The sequence below is a fragment of the Oncorhynchus nerka genome, linkage group LG15, assembly GCF_034236695.1.
Source record: "Oncorhynchus nerka isolate Pitt River linkage group LG15, Oner_Uvic_2.0, whole genome shotgun sequence".
NCBI classification, from domain to species: Eukaryota; Metazoa; Chordata; class Actinopteri; order Salmoniformes; family Salmonidae; genus Oncorhynchus; species Oncorhynchus nerka.
The window spans coordinates 82,448,391-82,469,882 of NC_088410.1; the positions used below are offsets into that span (position 1 = coordinate 82,448,391).

The following is a 21,492-nucleotide window of genomic DNA, read 5'->3' on the forward strand; positions in this document are numbered from 1 at the left end:
CAATGCCATGAATTGTCAGGCTATTGTATGTTTGCTAATACTCCATAAAATCTTTCATTTTGTATTGAAATCCTGAATTTTGAATGTAGGGTACTATTTCCCATAGCACATTAGAAATGTACTAAGGCATCTTCAAAGCATATACAGTAGGCTGATGCTGTATAAGAGTTGCTCTCTCCTTTACTCACCTGCCATCTACCCACACTGACTCAGCAGGTCAATTAAAAACCCCACACCAGTGTTTGAACGCTCATCAAATATAAAACAATAATTTATTATTTCTCTCATTTGACAAGACATCAAATTGGGTGGCTAAGTAAGGATTTGTTAAGCTGTGTCATTTGGAGTCCTACGAAGGTAAGGCGACTACAATGTGCTTCAACAAAAACAGAAAGATTTTGATTTAAAAAAATGCGTGACAGTTTACCTCTATCCTGATACATACACAATATCACTTCTTGAAGGTAGAATACGTAACAGATGATACCCACTCGTTGTATAACTTTTTAAAAACAGCACCCATCGAGATCTTCAATAACTAAAAAGTGTTTTGTTTATAAAAAAAAACTGAGGTTGAGTTACATTTACAAAAGTATTTTGCAGATTATGTGCTGACCTTGAAGCTAAATATTTATGTATTTCTTTCAATAAGCAAAAGTTATGTACACTACATTCCCAAAAGTATGTGGACACCTGCTTGTCGAACATCTCATTCCAAAATCTTGGGCATTAATATGGAGTTGCTGCTATAACAGCCTCCACTCTTCTGGGAAGGTTTTCCACTAGATGTTGGAACATTGCTGCGGGGACTTGCTTCCATTCAGCCATAAGAGCATTAGTGAGGTCAGGCATTGATGTTGGGCGATTAGGCCTGGCTCGCAGTCAGTGTTCCAATTCCTCCTAAAGGTGTTCGATTTGGTTGAGGTCAGGGCTCTGTGCAGGTCAGTCAAGTTCTTCCACACCGATCTCGACAAACCATTTCTTTATGGACCTCGCTTTGTGCACGTGGGCTTTGTCATGCTGAAACAGGAAAAGGCCTTCCCCAAACTGTTGCCACAAAGTTGGAAGCACAAAATCATCTAGAATGTCAAAATATGCTGTTAAGATTTCCCTTCACTGGATCTAAGTTGGGGAAGGCCTTTTTCACTGGAACTAAGTTCTTAACACAACAGCATATTTTTGACATTCTAGATGATTATGCGCTTCCAACTTTGTGGCAACAGTTTGGGGAAGGCCTTTTCCTGTTTCAGCATGACAATGCCCTCATGCACAAAGCGAGGTACATAAAGAAATGGTTTGTCGAGATTGGTGTGGAAGAACTTGACTGACCTGCACAGAGCCCTGACCTCAACCAAATCAAACACCTTTAGGAATAATGGTCTGGGGCTGTAGTTCAAACCATGAAAAACAGCCACAGACCATTATTCCTCCTCCACCAAACTTTACAGTTGGCACTATGCATTGGGGCAGGTAGCGTTCTCCTGGCATCCGACAAACCCAGATTTGTCCGTCGGACTGCCAGATGGTGAAGCATGGTTCATCATTCCAGAGAACGTCTTTCCACTGCTCCAGATTCCAATGGCGACGAGTTTTACATCACTCCAGCTGACACTTATCATTGCAATTGGTGATCTTAGGCTTGTGTCCGGCTGCACGGCCATGGAAACCCATTTCATGAAGCTCCCGATGAACAGTTATTGTGCTGACGTTGCTTCCAGAGGCAGTTTGGAATTTGGTAGTGAGTGTTACAACCGTGGACAGACGATTTTTACGCGCTACACGCTTCAGCACTCGGCGGTGCTGTTCCGTGAGCTTGTGTGGCCTTCCACTTCACAGCTGAGCCGTTGTTGCTCCTAGGCGTTTCCACTTCATTATCACAGCATTTACAGTTGCCCGGGGCAGCTCTAGCAGGGCACAAATTTGATAAACTGCCTTGATGTAAAGGTGGCATGCTATGACTGTGCCACGTTGAAAATCACTGAGCTCTTCAGTATGGGCCATTGTCCTGCCAATGTTTGTCTATAGAGATTGCATGGCTGTGTGCTCAATTTTATACACCTGTCAGCAACGGGTGTGGCTGATATAGTCGAATCCACTAATTTGAAAGGGTGTCCCCATACTTTTGCATACGCAGTGACTTCGGAAACCATTCAGATGCCTTGACTTTTTCCATATTTTGTTACGTTACAGCCTTATTCAAAAATTGATTAAAAAATAAATATAATCCTCAGTAATCTACATAGAATACCCCATAATGACAAAGCGAGAAAAAATAAATACCTTATTTACGTAAGCATTCAGACACTTTGCTATAAGTCTCAAAATTGAGCTCAGGTGCATCCTGTTTCCATTGAAGTTTGTACAACTTGATTGAAGTATACCTGTGGTAAATTCAATTGAATTAACATGATTTGGAAAGGCACACACCTGGCTATATAAGGTCCCACAGTTGACAGTGCATGTCAGACAAAAACCAAGCCATGAGGTCGAAGGAACTGTCCCTACAGCTCCAAGACAGGATTGTGTTGAGGCACAGAGCTGGGGAAGGGTATCAAAACATTTCTGCAGCATTGAAGGTCCCCAAGAAAACCGTGGCCTCCATAATTCTTAATTGGAAGAAATGTGGAATCACCAAGACTCTTCCTAGAGCTGGCTGCCTGGCCAAACTGAGCAATCAGGGGAGAAGGGCCTTGGTCAGGGAGGTGACCAAGAACCCAATGGTCACTCTGACAGAGCTCCAGAGTTCCCCTGTGGAGATGGGAGAACCTTCCAGAAGGACAACCATATCTGCAGCACTCCACCAATCAGGCCTTGTTGGTAGAGTGGCCAGACGGAAGCCACTCCTCAGTAAAAGGCACATGACAGCCCGCTTAGAGTTTGCCAAAAGGCACATAAAGACTCTCAGACCACGAGAAACAAGATTCTCTGGTCTGATGAAACCAAGATTGAACTCTTTGGCCTGAATGCTAAGCATCACGTCTGGAGGAAACCTGGCAGCATCTCTACGGTGAAGGATTGTGGTGGCAGCATCATAGTGTGGGGATGTTTTTCAGGGACTGGGAGACAAGTCAGGATTGAGGCAAAGCTGAACGGAGCAAAGTACAGAGAGATCCTTGATGAAAACCCTCTCCAGAGCATTCAGGACCTCAGACTGGGGCGATGGTTCACCTTCGAACAGAACAATGACCCTAAGCACACAGTCAGGGAAATGCAGGAGTAACTTTGGGACAAGTCTCTGAATGTCCTTGAGTGGCCCAGCCAGAGCCCGGACTTGAACCCAATCGAACATCTCTGGAGAGACCTGAAAATAGCTGTGCAGCAAGGGTCCCCATCCAACCTGACAGAACTTGAGAGGATTTGCAGAGAAGAATGGGAAGAACTCCCCAAATACAGGTGTGCCAAACCTGCAGCATCATATCCAAGAACACTCGAGGCTGTAATAGCTCCCAAAGGTGTTTCAACAAAGTACTGAGTAAAGGGTCTGAATACTTATGTAAATGTCATATTTCTGTTTTTTTTATTTTATAAATTAGCAAACATTTCTAAACACCTGTTTTTGTTGTGTCGTTATGGGGTGTAGATTGATGAAGGAAAAATGATTTAATACATTTTAGAATAAGGCTGAAACGTAACAAAATATAAATGGGTCTGAATACTTTCCGAAGGCACTGTATAGTGTATAACAGTAAAATACTGATAAGAGATACTTGTTAAAAACGTAATAAAACAAAAAAATGCGTAAATGTTGGCTGCTCTTTACTTATGACAAACGGTCTTGACACACAGAACAAAGGTAGAAACTCACTGGGCACACACTGGTTGAGTCAACGTTGTTTCCACATCATTTCAATGAAATTACGTTGAGCCAAAATGCCCAGTTGGAAATGTGCCCAGTGGAAAAGTTATTGAAAGCATTTGAAAACAGTATTATCCTGTCAATAATCATCTTCAAAGTCCATCCATGGAACACTTTGTAAAGTATCTCTCAACCGCCCGCAGGGGCCAAAAGGTCCTTCAGAAAGGCTTTACCTGTTTAATATTTACAAAATGTTGCCACATTGAACGAGGCAGAAATCTGTACCCCAATCGGTAGTGTCCTATTTACAGTACATTACACCCCAGGCCTGGCCTGTCCTGTCTGCCTCCTACACTGTGGTGACAGACAGGAGGGAGTTGTACACTCGTGTGCCGTCAGGCGACTTAGCACCGTGGGTCAAAAGTTCCTGGATAGTCATCCAATTGTCAAAGATTTTCTTGTTCCTCTTTTTCATCATCTTTTTGTGGCTCAGCTCAATGATATTGGGCTCCTTCTTGTCGTCATCCAGGCTGGCCTGTTCCTTCAGGCAGTCGGCGCGGCTCTGCTTCATGAACTCGCGGCGCTGTTTCTGCTCCTTGGCGCGCACCGCGTGCTGCTTCCTCTCCTCCTTGCTCCAGTAGCGCCCGATCTTCAGCTCGCTGATGGCGTCGTCGTCTGTGGTCATGCCGCTGCGCTCCTCGCGGATACGCAGGGCGCGCTCCTTCAGCAGCTTGTCCCTGATGGGCCTCTTGGTGATGTAGCGTGTGCCATCGCTGCGGATCTTCACCTTCCACTCCTTCTTGGGCTCCAGCATGTCTCTGGGGGTCACAGGGTCACCGCGGCTGACGAGACTGACCAGGCTCATTTGGCTCTGGGCATACTCCACGGCAGACTTCTGCTGGATCAGCTGCATGTAGCTCTGGTAGTGCTGGGCATGGGCCGGGATGTGGGCGTGTTTGTACAGGGAGCGGGGCTGGGCCAGCTTGTGAGTAGACTCTCCCAGCTTACGCTCCTTCTCCTCCGCCTGCAGGTCACACTCAGACTCCTTAGAGGAGGAGGGCCTGATTCTGCTGGGACCATCGGCCTCTTGGACAGGAGACAGCAGGGGCTTGAGGATCTTGTTGTTGAGCCCTGTGCTGCTGTAGGCCCCGGCCTCGCCCTGGTTCTCTTCCCTCCTTCGGAGGGAGTTGTCTGGGGACAGCTCCAGGGTGAGGGGGGTGCTGCGGCAGCTCTCTCCAGTGTTGTAGGCGCTGGAGCTGTCCTTGTCCGACTTCTCGGGCAGTTCGTTAATGTCAGAGAGCTCGTGGCGGTGCGCATCGATGCTGGTGTTGTAGTTGCGGAACCCGCTGTTGTGCAGCATCCACGACTCGCGGTACTGCTCCCTTAGCTGCTGCATCTTGTGGGCCCGGACGATGTTGAGGCATTCAAGCTCAATGCTGTGCAGCTCCTCGTTCAGCAGCTCCAGCTCCTTGTCCACCCCCTCTTCGGCCCTTCCGGCCCTGGCACTCTGGCAGTACAGGCCATGGGGGCCCCCCACGCTCCTCACCTGGCATTTCAGCTCCAGGAGCTCTCGGAAGCGCTCACACTCATCTGCAGGGATACCCAGGAAGTCAGCATGGTCGTAGTCTGCAGAGATGAAGGACTCACTGCTGAAAGGCAGTTCAGTGCTGCCCAGGGTGTCCTGGCTGTAGGTCAGCTTCCTGCGGCTGCAGCTGCCCAGTGTGTTGGAGGCTGTAGTCTGGTCATCCCCCAGGTTCTCCTGCTCAGAGCTCTCGTCGTTGCGTGTGCTCTCGTCGGTGCGCGTGCTCTCGTCGGTGCGGCCAACCCCACTATCCTTCTCGTGGTGGTTGGACAACAGGGTGGCTGTGTCCGTTGTTCCACCATCCTCCTCATGCTTCTTCTGCAATACCAGACAATAGGATTAATAATTGAATCACCTTTTAACACACATTATTAGTTTTCTCTGTACGTATCATTGACTATGTGAACCTACCCACATCACTGCTACTACATTTCAGTATGTAGAGTACTGTGGGCCATTATGGCAACTGAGCATATGTTACCCTGTATGGAATTGGCTCATCTTCAGCAACATGCAGGTGAGCATATGTGAATCTATGATTGATCGAGCCATCTTGTTGACTCACGCTGTGTGTACTGTGTGTGTCTACAGTGCTGAGGGGCTCTATGCTGGCTGCTGTACCGTACCTGCTGCAGCATGCTGGCGGTGAACTGCATGGCCTGGTGGTGCTGCTGCTCCAGCATGTCCATGTGGAGGTCATCCAGGAAGTCATTCCTGTCGTCATCCATCCAACCCTCATCCAGCTAGGACACAGGGGACAGGAGGGAGAGGGAGGAGGATGTTAGTCTCTTCCAATTAAGGCTACAGTACAACTCAGGAAACTGAGTTTATACATGCCTAGTACTAGAGAGGGGTCTAGGAGGTGGGTGGTGAGATTACCTGGATCTCTGGTCTGGCTACCAGTAGGCACACATTCTGATTCTCCTCACTGGTCAACAAAGCCACAGCATCCTCTCGGTTCTGGATCTCAATTCCATTGATCTAAATGGAGAAGTAGAGGAATGGAATCAGAGCTGGGCTCCGAAATGGTCATGCACAATATATTATTATAAAGTTTCTTGTAAGTATTGAGAATGTTCATCCTTACCTGGATAATTCTATCTCCCTCTCTGATCCTGCCATCCTTTGCAGCGATGCTGTTTGGGTCAATCTAAAGAAATAACGCAGAGCATGTTTTCATTTCAAGCAGACTTTCAGTCACAGAGGAAAGACAGCATAAAGAAAATACAGTTCTTATCTGCAGGTTTTGATATTCTTAATTCAGAGGTGTACTGTCTGTTACTTTAGTGACCATAAGATGATACATGAAGTTCTATCCAACCAGCACCCATTATTCCTGCTTCTTCTTTACATCATAACCGTGACAACAGTATACCAGGGAGGGGGAACCAAGGGGAAAGGGCTTGTCTCTTTTCTTTCAAAAAATTATGTCTGTATCTGGCCATGCCTGCAGATGTGCTACATACCTCACTGACATAGATCCCAGTCTCGTCCTCATCATCAGTCCTGTAGCAGACAGTTAAACCAAGCTTGTCCTGGATGTTGGTTCTGTACAAATCCACTTCCTGCAACAAGGCAAAAACAAAAACATTTAAATCACAGATCTCTCTCTCTCAATGTGTGGAGTGGAGTTCCATGGTTGCTGTTGTTTTATTATACACCCAGCAGTATATTGAGTTCAACATAGGTCCATGAACACACAATGATCCATCCATCACAATAATGGCTCCTTCAAGACGATGCCCTGTATCTCTTGGAGACAGTGACAGGATGAACGATGATCCACTGGTTTGCAGCTGAGCAGTATCCCATTTGTCACTAGTCAACACCTGTAATCTGTGAGATACAGACCCTGATACTAGCTGTCCTATGCCTCTGGGTCAGGGGGGTAGAGAGGGTTAACCGCCCAACGCAACTGTTCTCTACCACGGTAGCTGACTATTGAAATCCCCCCTAATCTCCAAAACAGAACATGCAGAATACTCTGTGGTTTCAGACAGGGTTTAAACAAAACAATTGAAGGATTTCCATAAACACACAAACAAAGAGTAAAGTGTATTATTTTCCTGTTACAGTACAATATCCCTTTAAAATGACCTTTCATCTGAACTGATGGCCAGACCTCATTCACACCTCTGTTGTGGAACTACATCATAAGCCGTTTAGATGTAGCATAACATCAGTATGCAAATGTTTTAGCACCAGCATTCCAGTGAAAGCACCTATAAATACCCGGGCAGAGGGGACTGAGACAGAAACCCTCCATAACAACTCAGAGTATCAACCGACGCATCTTATAGTACTGCAGTAGAAAGGAAGACAGGGAGAACATCCGCCATGGACTAAACTAACAGAGGTAGTCCACTGGATCCTTTGTCCACAGCATTGAAATCAGTGGCTCTGAGCTGGAAGGCTTCACCAGATAGACTTTGGGTCTATGACAGGGTCAGAGCAGGTCTGTCTGCTGTGCATCTGTCCTTGGCTTGGACAGCATGAACTTCCCCTCTCTCTCCGCTCTCTGGCTTCATGTTGGTGATAGGTTATTAATGTACTACACTGGTGGGGAGGAGAGAAGGGGAAGCAGTGGTCAGAGGAGGAGCACCCAGAGACCTTGGAGTCTTCATCCCACCATTGTAAATCACTCTGGTTCCTATTATCAGTGCCATCTACAGTAATTCTCCTCAGTGCATAAGCCTTTTTGAGCGCCCCCCTCCAATGCAAAGAAACATTAGGCATTGTCACAAAATAAGTAATGATGTCACCATTTCGAATCTGCTGTACTATGGAGCAAACAAGTCACTCGATTCCTGTCTGGCCTACATACTCAAGTGTCGTTACGGGACTAGAATGGGCACAGGTCATCAAAAACAGCGATATATTGGGAGAATGGGCATTAGTTATTTTATTTTTTATTTTGTTATTTCACCTTTATTTAACCAGGTAGGCCAGTTGAGAACAAGTTCTCATTTACAACTGCGACCTGGCCAAGATAAAGCAAAGCAGTGCGACACAAACAACAACACAGAGTTACACATAAACAAACGTACAGTCAATAACACAACAGAAAAATCTATGTACAGTGTGTGCATGTGTCGTAAGATTACGGAGATAGAAAATAGGCCATAGTGGCGAAATAATTACAATTTAGCATTAACACTGGAGTGATAGATGTGCAGATGATGATGTGCAAGTAAAGATACTGGGGTGCAAAAGAGTTTTAAAAAATATAACAATTTGGGGATGAGGTAGTTGGGTGTACTATTTACAGATGGGCTGTGTACAGTCGTGGCCAAAGGTTTTGAGAATTACACAAATATTAATTTCCACAAAGTTTGCTGCTTCACGGTTTTAAGTTCCTCGGCGTACACATCACGGACAAACTGAATTGGTCCACCCACACAGACAGCGTTGTAAAGAAGGCACAGCAGCGCCTCTTCAACCTCAGGAGGCTGAAGAAATTTGGCTTGTCACCAAAAGCACTCACAAACTTCTACAGATGCACAATCGAGAGCATCCTGTCGGGCTGTATCACCGCCTGATACGGCAACTGCTCCGCCCACAACCGTAAGGCTCTCCAGAGGGTAGTGAGGTCTGCACAACGCATCACCGGGGGCAAACTACCTGCCCTCCAGGACACCTACACCACCCGATGTCGCAGGAAGGCCATAAAGATCATCAAGGACCACAACCACCCGAGCCACTGCCTGTTCACCCCGCTATCATCCAGAAGGCGAGGTCAGTACAGGTGCATCAAAGCAGGGACCGAGAGACTGAAAAACAGCTTCTATCTCAAGGCCATCAGACTGTTAAACAGCCACCACTAACATTGAGTGGCTGCTGCCAACACACTGACTCAACTCCAGCCACTTTAATAATGGAAATTGATGTAAAAATATATCACTAGCCACTTTAAACAATGCTACTTAATATAATGTTTACATGCCCTACATTACCCATCTCAAATGTATATGTATATACTGTACTCTATATCATCTACTGCATCTTTATGTAATACATGTATCACTAGCCACTTTAAACTATGCCACTTTGTTTGCATACCCTACATTACTCATCTCATATGTATATTATGTACTCGATACCATCTACTGCATCTTGCCTATGCCATTCTGTACCATCACTCATTCATATTGTCACGAGTGGCGCTCGGAGCATTCAACAAGTTGAAGACGCTGTTCACTGATGCGCCCGTGTTGGCGCATCCGGACCCCTCTCTAGCATTTATAGTGGAGGTGGACGCGTCCGAGGCTGGGGTGGGTGCCGTGCTATCGCAGGGCTCGGGTACGCCACCAAAACTCCGCCCCTGCGCTTTCTTCTCAAGGAAGCTCAGCCCAGCGGAGCGTAACTATGATGTGGGGGACCGGGAGTTGCTAGCGGTGGTTAGAGCTCTGAAGGTGTGGAGACACTGGCTTGAGGGGGCTAAGCACCCCTTTCTCATCTGGACCGACCACCAGAACCTGGAGTATATTTGGGCAGCTAGGAGACTTAACCCACGTCAGGCAAGGTGGGCCATATTCTTCACCCGGTTCCGGTTTACTTTGTCTTATAGACCGGGCTCCCAGAACGTAAAGGCTGACTCACTGTCCCGCCTTTACGACACGGAGGATGGGTCCACCGAACCTACTCCCATCCTTCCCGCCTCAAAGCTGGTAGCACCAGTGGTATGGGAGGTGGACTCGGACATCGAGCGGGCGTTACGGGCTGAACCCGCACCTCCTCCTCCTCCTGTCTCCTGGTGTTTCGGGACAAGCTGATTCGGTGGGCTCACGTCCTACCCTCCTCGGGTCACCCTGGGGTGACGAGGACAGTGGGGAGCCTTCAGGGGAGGTATTGGTGACCTACTTTGGCTAAGGACGTTAAGGGTTATGTCTCCTCCTGTTCAGTGTGCGCTCAGAGTAAGGCTCCTAGGCACCTTCCTAGAGGGAAGTTACAACCCCTCCCCATTCCACAGCGGCCATGGTCACATCTGTCCATAGATTTCCTGACCGATCTTCCGCCGTCTCAGGGGAACACCACGGTTCTAGTGATTGTGGATCGGTTCTCTAAGTCCTGCCGTCTCCTCCCGTTGCCCGGTATCCCTACAGCCCTACAGACTGTGGAGGCGTTATTCACCCATGTCTTTCGGCACTACGGGGTGCCGGAGGACATCGTTTCTGATCGGGGCCCCCAATTCACGTCTCGGGTATGGAGAGCGTTCATGGAACGCTTGGGGGTCTCTGTCAGCCTGAACTCCGGTTATCACCCCGAGAGTAATGGGCAGGTGGAGAGAGTGAACCAGGAGGTTGGTAGGTTTCTGAGGTCGTATTGCCAGGATCGGCCAGGGGAGTGGGCACGATACATTCCCTGGGCTGAAATGGCTCAGAACTCACTACGCCACTCCTCTACTAACGTGTCCCCTTTTCAGTGTGTGTTGGGGTATCAGCCGGTCCTGGCACCATGGCACTCGTGCCAGACCGAGGCTCCTGCGGTGGAGGAATGGGTACAGCGCTCCAAGGAGACCTGGAGGGCCGTCCAGGAATCTCTACAACAAGCGAGTGGACGGCAGAAGAGGAGTGCTGACCGCCACCGCAGTGAGGACCCCGTGTTTGTACCGTGGGACAGGGTCTGGCTCTCGACCCGAAACCTACCTCTCCGCTTGCCCTGCCGGAAGCTGGGTCCGCAGTGTGTAGGGCCCTTTAAAGTCCTGAGGAGAATAAACGAGGTGTGTTATCGATTACAACTCCCTTCCTATTATCGTATTAACCCCTCGTTTCATGTGTCTCTCCTCAGGCCGGTGGTAGCTGGTCCCCTGCAGGACAGTGAGGTGCCGGAGGTCCCCCCCCCCCCCTCTGGACATCGAGGGGTCCCCGGCGTACACGATCCGGGCCATTCTGGACTCAAGACGCCGGGTGAGGGGCCTGCAGTACCTCGTGGACTGGGAGGGGTACGGCCCGGAGGAGAGGTGCTGGGTACCGGTGGGGGACATCTTGGATCCATCCATGTTGAGGGATTTCCATCGCCTCCATCCAGATCGCCCTGCACCTCGTCCTCCGGGGCGACCTCGAGGCCGGTGTCGGCTCGCTGTGGGAGCCGCGCGTCAGGGGGGGGGGTACTGTCACGAGTGGCGCTCGCCGGTCGTCGTCACCGGCCTATTAGCTGCCACTGATTGTCTTTCCTCCCCCTCCTTGTATGTTTATTGGTAGCACCTGTTTATGTATGATTAGTTTGTCTTTATTAGACAGCCGGCCCGCCTGGTTGTTGTGCGGGATTATTTCAGTGTAACCTTCGGCTCTGTTGTAGAGGTACGTGTTAGTGTCTGGTCGTGATTTTTCCGTTGTACATTTTCATTCCCTGTGTTTGGGGCCGTTACTATTGTGAGCACCCTGTGGTGCGTTGGTGCTATTAAAGACGCACAGCATTGCACTCTCTGTCTCCTGCGTTTGACTCCACACCCACGACACCCGGAGCATTACACATATATCTTTATGTACATATTATTTATCCCTTTACACTTGTGTGTATAAGGTAGTAGTTTTGGAATTGTTAGGTTAGATTACTCGTTGGTTATTACTGCATTGTCGGAACTAGAAGCACAAGCATTTCGCTACACTCGCATTAACATCTGCTAACCATGTGTATGAGACAAATAAAATTTGATTTGATTTTATATATTTTTGTCAGATGTTACTATGAAATACTGAAGTATAATTACAAGCATTTCATAAGTGTCAAGGCTTTTATTGACAATTACATGAAGTTGATGCAAAGGGTCAATATTTGCAGTGTTCACCCTTCTTTTTCAAGACCTCCTCAATCCGGCCTGGCATGCTGTCAATTAACTTCTGGGCCACATCCTGACTGATGGCAGCCCATTCTTGCATAATCAATGCTTGGAGTTTGTTCAGAATTTGTGGGGTTTTGTTTTTCCACCCGCCTTTGAGGATTGACCACAACTTCTCAATGGGATTAAGGTCTGGAGAGTTTCCTGGCCATGGACCCAAAATATCAATGTTTTGAGATGTTGCTTCAATATATCCACATAATTTCCCTCCCTCATGATGCCATCTATTTTGTGAAGTGCACCAGTCCCCCAGCAAAGCACCCCCACAACATGATGCTGCCACCCCGTGCTTCACAGTTGGGATGTGTTCTTCGGCTTGCAAGCCTCCCCCTTTTCCCCAAAACATAACGATGGTCATTATGGCCAAACAGTTCTATTTTTGTTTCATCAGACCAGAGGACATTTCTCCAAAAAGTATGATCTTTGTCCCCATGTGCAGTTACAACCTGTAGTCTGGCTTTTTATGATGGTTTTGGGGCAGTGGCTTCTTCCTTGCTGAGCGGCCTTTCAGGTTATATCGATATAGGACTCGTCTTTACTGTGGATATCGATATTTTTGTACCCGTTTCCTCCAGCATCTTCACAAGGTCATTTTCTGTTGTTCTGGGATTGATTTGCACTTTTTGCACCAATGTACGTTCATCTCTAGGAGACAGAACGCATCTCCTTCCAGAGCGGTATGACGGCTGCGTGGTCCCATGGTGTTTATACTTGCGTACCATTGTTTGTACAGATGAACGTGGTACCTTCAGGCGTTTGGAAATTGCTGTCAAGAATGAACCAGACTTGTGGAAGTCTACAATTTTTTTTCTGAGGTCTTGGCTGATTTTCTTTTGATTTTCCCATGATGTCAAACAAAGACGCACTGAGTTTGAAGGTAGGCCTTGAAATACATCCACAGGTACACCTCCAATTGACTCAAATGATGCGAATTAGCCTATCAGAAGCTTCTAAAGCCATGACATAATTTTCTGGAATTTTCCAAGCTGTTTAAAGCACAGTCAAATTTGTGTATATAAACTTCTGACCCACTGGAATTGTGATACAGTGAATTATAAGTGAAATAATCTGTCTGTAAACAATTGTTGGAAAAATGACTTGTGTCATGCACAAAATAGATTTCCAAACCGACTTGCCAAAACTATAGGTTGTTAACAAGAAATTTCTGGAGTTGTTAATAAACAAGTTTTAATGACTCCACCCTAAGTATATGTAAAACTCCGACTTCAACTTTATCTTCATTGAGAAGGTGAGAGGGAGAGAAGGGGTGGAGAGGGGGAGACAGAAGGAGAAGAAGAGAGGGTGAGAGGGAGAGAAGGGGTGGAGAGGGGGAGACAGAAGGAGAAGAAGAGAGGGTGAGATGGGTAGAGAGGAGGAGAGGGGGAGAAGAAGAGGGTGAGATGGGTAGAGAGGAGGAGAGGGGGAGAAGAAGAGAGGGGGAGAAGATGAGAGGGTGAGATGGGTAGAGAGGAGGAGAGGGTGAGAAGAAGAGGGTGAGATGGGTAGAGAGGAGGAGAGGGTGAGAAGAAGAGGGTGAGATGGGTAGAGAGGAGGAGAGGGGGAGAAGAAGAGAGGGGGAGAAGATGAGGGTGAGATGGGTAGAGAGGGTGAGATGGGTAGAGAGGAGGAGAGGGGGAGAAGAAGAGAGGGTGAGATGGGTAGAGAGGAGGAGAAAGGTCGATGGTGAGAGGGAGAAAAAGAAGGTAGTCGTCTGTCTGTTACCTCATATTCCAGCTCCTCTCGATCCATCTCCTGCTGCATGCCCTCCAGGAAATCATTGGGGTCAAAGTACTCGTGCCCAGGGGAATGCCTATGAAAGTAATTCAACACAATAAAGATAGTTGTATAGGAAATTGACCGACCTACAGAAACTAATAACACTATTGTTCTTACAGATTACAAGGCTTGTCATTATTAATCTGTTACTACAGTGTTTCAGTTAGATCTTATTACATTGCTAAATTTGAAATGACTTGAGAATGGAAAACAACTGCCCACATTATTTTGTAAGAGTGGAATCTTAAATCAAGTTAAGAAGTGTTAAGAATGTTCTGTTTTTAATTTGACTTAAATCAATTAAAATAATAATGATTGACGATTAAAGAGCAGCTATTCCTACCGATAATGAGTTACACACATAGACTGTGAGCTCGGGGCCACGCATAGACTGTGAGCTCTGGGCCACAGCTCCAGGCCACACGTAGACTGTGAGCTCTGGGCCACACATAGACTGTGAGCTCTGGGCCACGCATAGACTGTGAGCTCTGGGCCACACATAGACTGTGAGCTCTGGGCCACACATAGACTGTGAGCTCTGGGCCACACATAGACTGTGAGCTCTGGGCCACGCATAGCCTGTGAGCTCTGGGCCACGCATAGACTGTGAGCTCTGGGCCACACATAGACTGTGAGCTCTGGGCCACGCATAGACTGAGCTCCGGGCCACGCATAGACTGTGAGCTCAGGGCCACACATAGACTGTGAGCTCCGGGCCACACATAGACTGTGAGCTCCGGGCCACATATAGACTGTGAGCTCCGGGCCACACATAGACTGTGAGCTCTGGGCCACAGCTCCGGGCCACACATAGACTGTGAGCTCTGGGCCACACATAGACTGTGAGCTCTGGGCCACACATAGACTGTGAGCTCTGGGCCACACAGACACACAGCTAGTGGACGACAGACAGGTAGTAATTCAATATGCTAACACAAATGAACAAGGCCATCTTCATTTAAGCATGTGTCCCAGGACCTGATATCTCACTAAGTGACAGCTGTAACATTCACATGAACTTCAGTTAGAAGGTTCTGTTTTAATGAACTGGCAAAGTGACACTGCATCCAAATATTTTTCCTTCACCTGAGCCTTTTCTTTACTGACTGGTTAAGTTTTCAACAACATTATTTTGCCTATCAAGTCCTTTTCCAATCATTGACCATGAATGGACAAAAAAATAAAGAAAGGAATCATCTTGTCTTTTAACCCCGTCCCTCCCCTTAACTCTATCCCAGCAGATAGGACAGTGTACTGTAACTCACTCCTCAGGCATTAGGTATTGCTCCAGCACAGCCACGGCGGGGGTGGAGGCAGGTAGCTTGGTGAGGGCCATGATGTGTTGAAAGGTGATGTCTGTCTGGGTGCTGATGTCTACCACCTCGGTGTCTGAGGCAGGGATAGAGGGTTTGGGGCGGGGGGCCCGGCGAAGCACATGGACCATGATGGGCTCCTTGGCCGTGCGGAAGACCTCCACTGCCTGGTCATGGGTGGCCTTGGACAGGTCCTTCCCATTCACCTGCACACACAGATGAGACAGGATATGGTTAACTATAGAAGAACAGCGTTAGGTGTCTGGATTTGACTTTGAAAAGTATTTCTTTTTCAGTGGCTATATGACAGTTTGCTTGTACACAGCACACTGTTGTAACACACACACAGAGAGTAAATGAGGGGATGAGACATACTTAAATTACACTATTAATCTCTCTCTATTGCTTCCCCCATCTCTCATGTTCACAAGCTGGGGTTTATTGTAAGTAGATGGATACAGTACATCCCCAACAACATCCCTCCTCATGCTACATAAGCCCTGATATCATCATATTGTAGATGATCACACCAGCAGATCACTGGATGAGTGTGTCTGTGGATTTCCACAAAAATCCAGGAGGAGAGTATTCCGGTTTGACATTTGCGTGTGATAATGTATTACTGCCTCAGTCTGTTTGACAGGGTCACAGCATGACCAAGCAGCATAGGACGTTAATTAGGACTGAGCCTCTCTTTAATGAATCAAGAAGAAGAACCTGACCTCCACTCAGAGACTAGCTGCTATGCCAGGCTGCTGCAGTATGTTAACCTGGGGAGATTATTTTGAGCAGCAGGCCGGACTGCAGTGTCACACAGAAGAAGCTAGTTAAATTGGGATGAGCCACTAAAGTCAATCCCCTCTGCCTTCTCAATCCTTATAATCAAGAGGATGTGTCATTCTATCTCATTAGGGATTTACCGTTTGTTATACATGCATTGTTTAGGTGGTTACATAATAGTCAAAACAGTATAGGACAATATTATTTCATTAAAACGTGTAGTTTTTACGTGACAAAACATGACAAAGAAAAAGCACTGAGAACTGTGTAGCCTACCTGTTCACCAGAGCAGAAATCCTAGACCAAACCCTAACCCCCAAAAGGAACAGCCAAAACAACAAAACAGGAGTGAACTTCATTAAGATGTCAGGAAGAAAAGACAGCACCACACGAGATGGGTTGTCCTCCTGCTAACAGTGCTGCACGGCACCCTGGGTCAGCAGCCTGCCTCTCTTCTCGGCTTATCAGGCCTCTCCCAGAGCCTTTGCCAGTTCCACTCTCAAATTCCGCAGCATTTGTAATTTGTTTGCTTGTGATTCCTGGAGGTGTGAGAGCTTTGATAGGATCTGAGCCCGGGGGCTCTTCTCGTTTCAGTGGCTGGCCACGCTCTCCTCTCCCCCTGCGTGCTCTCCACAAACACAGGCCAGGGCCAAGATAGCCCACTGTGGGCTCACTGAGAAGACTGATGTCCAGGTGTATACCTCTGGAGCTCATTAGACATGTTCTCTCTCTCGGGATTCATTTTATGAAAAGCGTGGAATTGGTTGAAACTGTTACTGTTTCCTCTTGCCATATTTGTCTCATTCTAATTCACAGCAGAAGTTCAGTCTTAACTGGGAGGCTGTAGAACAGGGACAGCAGCAATGTCAACCCTGTCCCTGTGACTTAATGATGGCATGTGTGCCATCCTGGATTCTGATTCCAGTCTGGTTGTGCTTGTATCTAATACCTATTATAATAGCCAAATTTGCCAACGTTCTATGGTACATTGCCAGTGCTCTGTGGTAATACTTGTATCTTAGAATGTGCTCCATGCTAAGACATCACCACAGAGCACTGAGCTGTGAGTGTGTGTGTGTGTGTATGTGTGTAAGGATGAGGAGGGGACATTGTGCACTTCAACTTTGAAGAGGTTATGTGCTCACTAATAACCAGAGAGGATTAACGCTAATCCCAGCCTAGAGGATAATTGTATCATCTCAAATGAGTTCAATTTCCACTTCTCCAACGTCACAATTTGGCCAAAAGTAATAACTTCCATTTACAATTTGCATTTAATAATTGAGAGAAAATGGAATGAGAAGAGATGTGCCGAATCATTACGAAATTGAAATAATAAAAAAAGATTAATGTGAGGACGAGTGCTGAGAGGCTTTGGAGACGTTTGGCAAACACACACAGGCTATAAACGAAAAAGTAAAAACAAAGTTCCGCTGTCACCGCTTTCTCTGTCTCTCTCTGTTCATTTCTCTGGGTTAGCAGAGTCTTGTCTGTGTGGCCGTCCCTTTCTCAGACAGGCCTGTTTGCCCTGTAATCCCAGTTGTCATTGAAGGCAGTGACCCGGAGACAAAGCCAGGCCCCTCCAGGAGAGCTGGAGCATTCTGCATAATAATACACCATTTGAAAGGAGTCCGAGATGGCATGATACAGCAGACTAAATGTTAGGAGTTTTATCATTGGCCATAAAATTAGTTGAATGTTGGACCTCAGACATGTGATAGAGATGTCTGTCTGTGTCTCGTCCTGGAGGTAATGAGGAACACAAATTAACAGCCCAGCCCAGCCACCCTCCCTTAACCTTACTCACCTCCAAACAACCATGGAATGCAAATAAATCCAGATTGAGACTTTAGCATGAAGGCAGCAGGTGTGTGTGTAGTGTGTGTGTGTGTGTGTGTGTGTATATCAGCCACTCCCTGATTGCTGACCTGCTGCCAAATAGGCGTATCTGTCAATTTGTAAGAAAAGTAACTTTCATTCTAGCCCAATACTGTAGCTGTGGGCTGCCTTAAGAGAACTCAAGTCATGTGGAAGAAACGTCAACAGCACCAAGTGGAGGTGTAGAACTTTGAGTATAATTGATGAAAATATTATATTGGAAAGGCTTTACGGAAACTACAGATTTGAGCCAAGGCATACAATGTAACATGTTAGACTTGTCTCTTATATAGTTGTTCATGCTCCAACAAATCTTTCTTAATTAAAGAAGAGTACATAATTAAAGAAGGACTGTTTCTTTTCCTTTAGGCGATGCAGCCAGTGAGGTGAATGGAGTGGAAATGGCCAGGTAAAGACGGTACCTTTCAACAGTGGGTAGGCAGGAGAGCCCTGGGAACCTCTGTTTATATAGACACTTGTTCAGAAGGGACCATGAGTGGCGCTCACTTCTCTCTCTAAAGTCTCTCTTTATGGTTCAATACACCTCTTAAGAAAATTCTTCAAAGTCTGAATTTATTTTAACAGAGAGAGGAAGGGCTGACGTGATAGAGAGAGTGGAGGGAGGCTTGACGGCTTCGTTTCAGGGGGCCTATAGCTGCTTGAGTGGCAGTGGAAGTGTTTTCTCAATGTGGGTTCATTCAGTTCCCAACTACAGTTAATCCCTTCTTTTATTTCACGTTTAAAATGTTCAACAAAAAAGCAGTATGGCTTGGTGAGCTTGTTAATGGTCTCATTCTGAGTGTGTGTGGTTTGTGTGGGTTTTATTCTTTTGACTGACTGTGGGGAAAGTCTACATTTCTGAGTTAAAAACACAGCAGTCTTTATTTACTGCAGCAGGCAGGTTTACAGAGGATTACAGAACAAATAGAAAGAAACTCATTCCGCTAATAAGCATGGCAGGCTGAAAAAGACACGACTGATTACTTTCTCCTAATCTGATATAAGCATGGGATATACTGTTATCCATAGTAGATCAATAAAATACCCAGAATCACTTCCTTTAGGCTTTCTGCTGCTTTCCTCTTAATGAGCTCAACGTAAGGTGCTAATCAAGAAGGGCTTTCCTAGTTTCCCACACTGATGGAACAAGCACCTTTTACTTACAATTTGAACAACGGTTTTAACTGAGATGACTGAGAATTGCTCTGAACCAGGCTGTGCTGTGTGACATTGGTTTACACTGGTCAGGATAGAACATCTGGCCGTGAGGTCGAGTCTGTGTGTTATCCTCATGGATAACATGAGGATGGGAGAGGAGTGTGTCTGCTGGCAGTATACCACAGCAGTTTCCGACTCTCTGCCTCTATCTGTTGCTGCACAGTGAAGACAAAAGGGGAGCGAGGGATTGACCCAGTGGGGTAGTATTCACTGGCAGTGGGGCTGGGACCCAGGGCTCTGTCACCCTTCACTATCTCCCTCTGCTGGCCCACAGTCACCAATCCCACCAGCAGCCCAGCAGCAGCACACACAGGCTCATTTCTCCACACCCCCCGTGTGAGGACTGACAGCGGATCATATTTTACTCCAGCAGGCAGCATCTCCTGTTAGCTCTACCATCCTTTACCCAGGACGGCTTCATCTCAGATGATATAGTAGTACACTCAGAGAAACAGCTGCTGTGTGTGTAACCCATGCCTTCCTCTCTCAATCATCTCAGAGAGCCAGGACACAAACTACAAACACACCCAATCAAAATAAACTTGTCTGTCTAAACGACAGTGACTAATGGCATCAAGCCGTATCCTGCAGGGATCGCAGCAGGGCTACAGGAGCCACCTGGGGCATCCTCATCTCCACACAGGGAATTAAAGCTCTGGGTCCCAGGTGCCCCCCACGGTAAAAGGTAGAACAAAAACACACAATAAATGAAAATAAGAACATGAGGGTCAGTTCCAATATCATACTTACAATGTGCAGGGATACTGGAGTTATAGAGATAGATATGTTTAAGGGTAAGGTGACTAGGCATCAGGATATACACTACATGACCAAAAGTATGTGGACATCTGCTCGCCGAACATCTCATTCCAAAATCATGGGTATCAATATGGCGTTGGTCCCCCCTTTGCTGCTATAACAGCCTCCGCTCTTATGAGAAGGCTTTCCACTAGATGTTGGTACATTGCTGCAAAGACTTGATTCCAGTCAGCCACAAGAGCATTAGTGAGGTCGGCCACTGATGTTAGGCGATTAGGCCAGGCTTGCAGTCGGCATTCCAATTGCTCCCAAAGGTGTTCAATGGGTTGAGGTCAGGGCACTGTGCAGGCCAGTCAAGTTCTTCCACACCGATCTTGACAAATAATTTCTGTATGGACCTTGTTTTTTGCACGGGGGCATTTTCATGTTGAAACAGGAAAGGGCCTTCCCCAAACTGTTACCACAAAGTCGGAAGCACAGAATCGTCTAGATTATCATTGTATGCTGTAGCATTAAGATTTCTCTTCACTGGAACTAAGGGGCCTAGCCCGAAATATGAAAAACAACCCCAGACCAATATTACTCCTCCACCAAACTTTACAGTTGGCACTATGCATTGGGGTAGGTAGCGTTCTCCTGGCATCCGACAAACCCAGACTCATCCATCGGACTGCCAGATGGTGAAGCCTGATTCATCGCTCCAGAGAATGCGTTTCCACTGCTCCAGAGTCCAATGGCGGCGAGATTTACACCACTTCCACCGATTCTTGGCATTGCGTATGGTGATCTTAGGCTTGTGTGAGGCTGCTCAGCCATGAAAACCCATTTCATTAAGCTCCCGATGAACAGTTCTTGTGCTGACATTGCTTCCAGAGGCAGTTTGGAACTCGATACGGAGTGTTGCAACTGTGGACAGACGTTTTTTATGCGCTGCTCGCTTTAGTGGTTCCGTTCTGTGGGCTTGTGTGGCCTAACACTTAGTAACTGAGCTGTTGTTGTTCCTAGATTTTTCCACTAAACAATAACAGCACTTACAGTTGACCGGGGCAGCTCTAGCAGGGCAGAAACTTGAAGAACTGACTTGTTGGAAAGGTGGTATCCTATGACGGTGCCACGTTGAAAGTCACTGAGCTCTATAGTAAGGCCATTCTACTGCCATTGTTTGTCTACAGAGATTGCATGGCTATGTGCTCTATGTTATACACCTGTCAACAATGGGTGTGGCTGAAATATCTAAATTCACTAATTTGAACTGGTGTCCATATACTTTTGAGTAGAGAATAGCAGCAGCATATGTGATGATTGAATGTGAGTGTGTGTGCATGCATTTTATGTGTGTGCTGGAGTGTCAGTGTGCGTGAGTGTGTAGAGTTGTGTGCATAGTGACATTTTTAAAAATAAATACAAGGGTCAACTCAGATAGTCCGTGTAGTCATTTTGTTAGCTATTTAGCAGTCTTATAGCTTGGGGATAGAAAATGTTCAGGAGCCTGGTGGTGTCAGACTTGATGCACCTGTACCACTTGCCATGCTGAAGCAGAGAGAACAGTCTA

General features: G+C 46.8%; 1 protein-coding gene across 1 annotated transcript in view; it reads right to left on the bottom strand.

Annotated features, from left to right (window-relative positions):
- Positions 1–255: 255 nt before the first annotated feature.
- The window catches only part of LOC115143409 (E3 ubiquitin-protein ligase PDZRN3-B-like), a 150,538-nt gene continuing 129,301 nt past the window's right edge, over positions 256–21,492 (bottom strand). The window contains exons 4-10 of the mRNA XM_029683811.2: positions 15,258–15,511; positions 13,939–14,026; positions 6,845–6,943; positions 6,466–6,528; positions 6,258–6,359; positions 6,005–6,121; positions 256–5,696 (exon numbers count right to left, since the gene is read on the bottom strand). Of these exons, the coding sequence (XP_029539671.1) occupies positions 4,146–5,696; positions 6,005–6,121; positions 6,258–6,359; positions 6,466–6,528; positions 6,845–6,943; positions 13,939–14,026; positions 15,258–15,511 (2,274 nt within the window). The 3' untranslated portion in view covers positions 256–4,145. The remainder of the gene's footprint in view (positions 5,697–6,004; positions 6,122–6,257; positions 6,360–6,465; positions 6,529–6,844; positions 6,944–13,938; positions 14,027–15,257; positions 15,512–21,492) is intronic.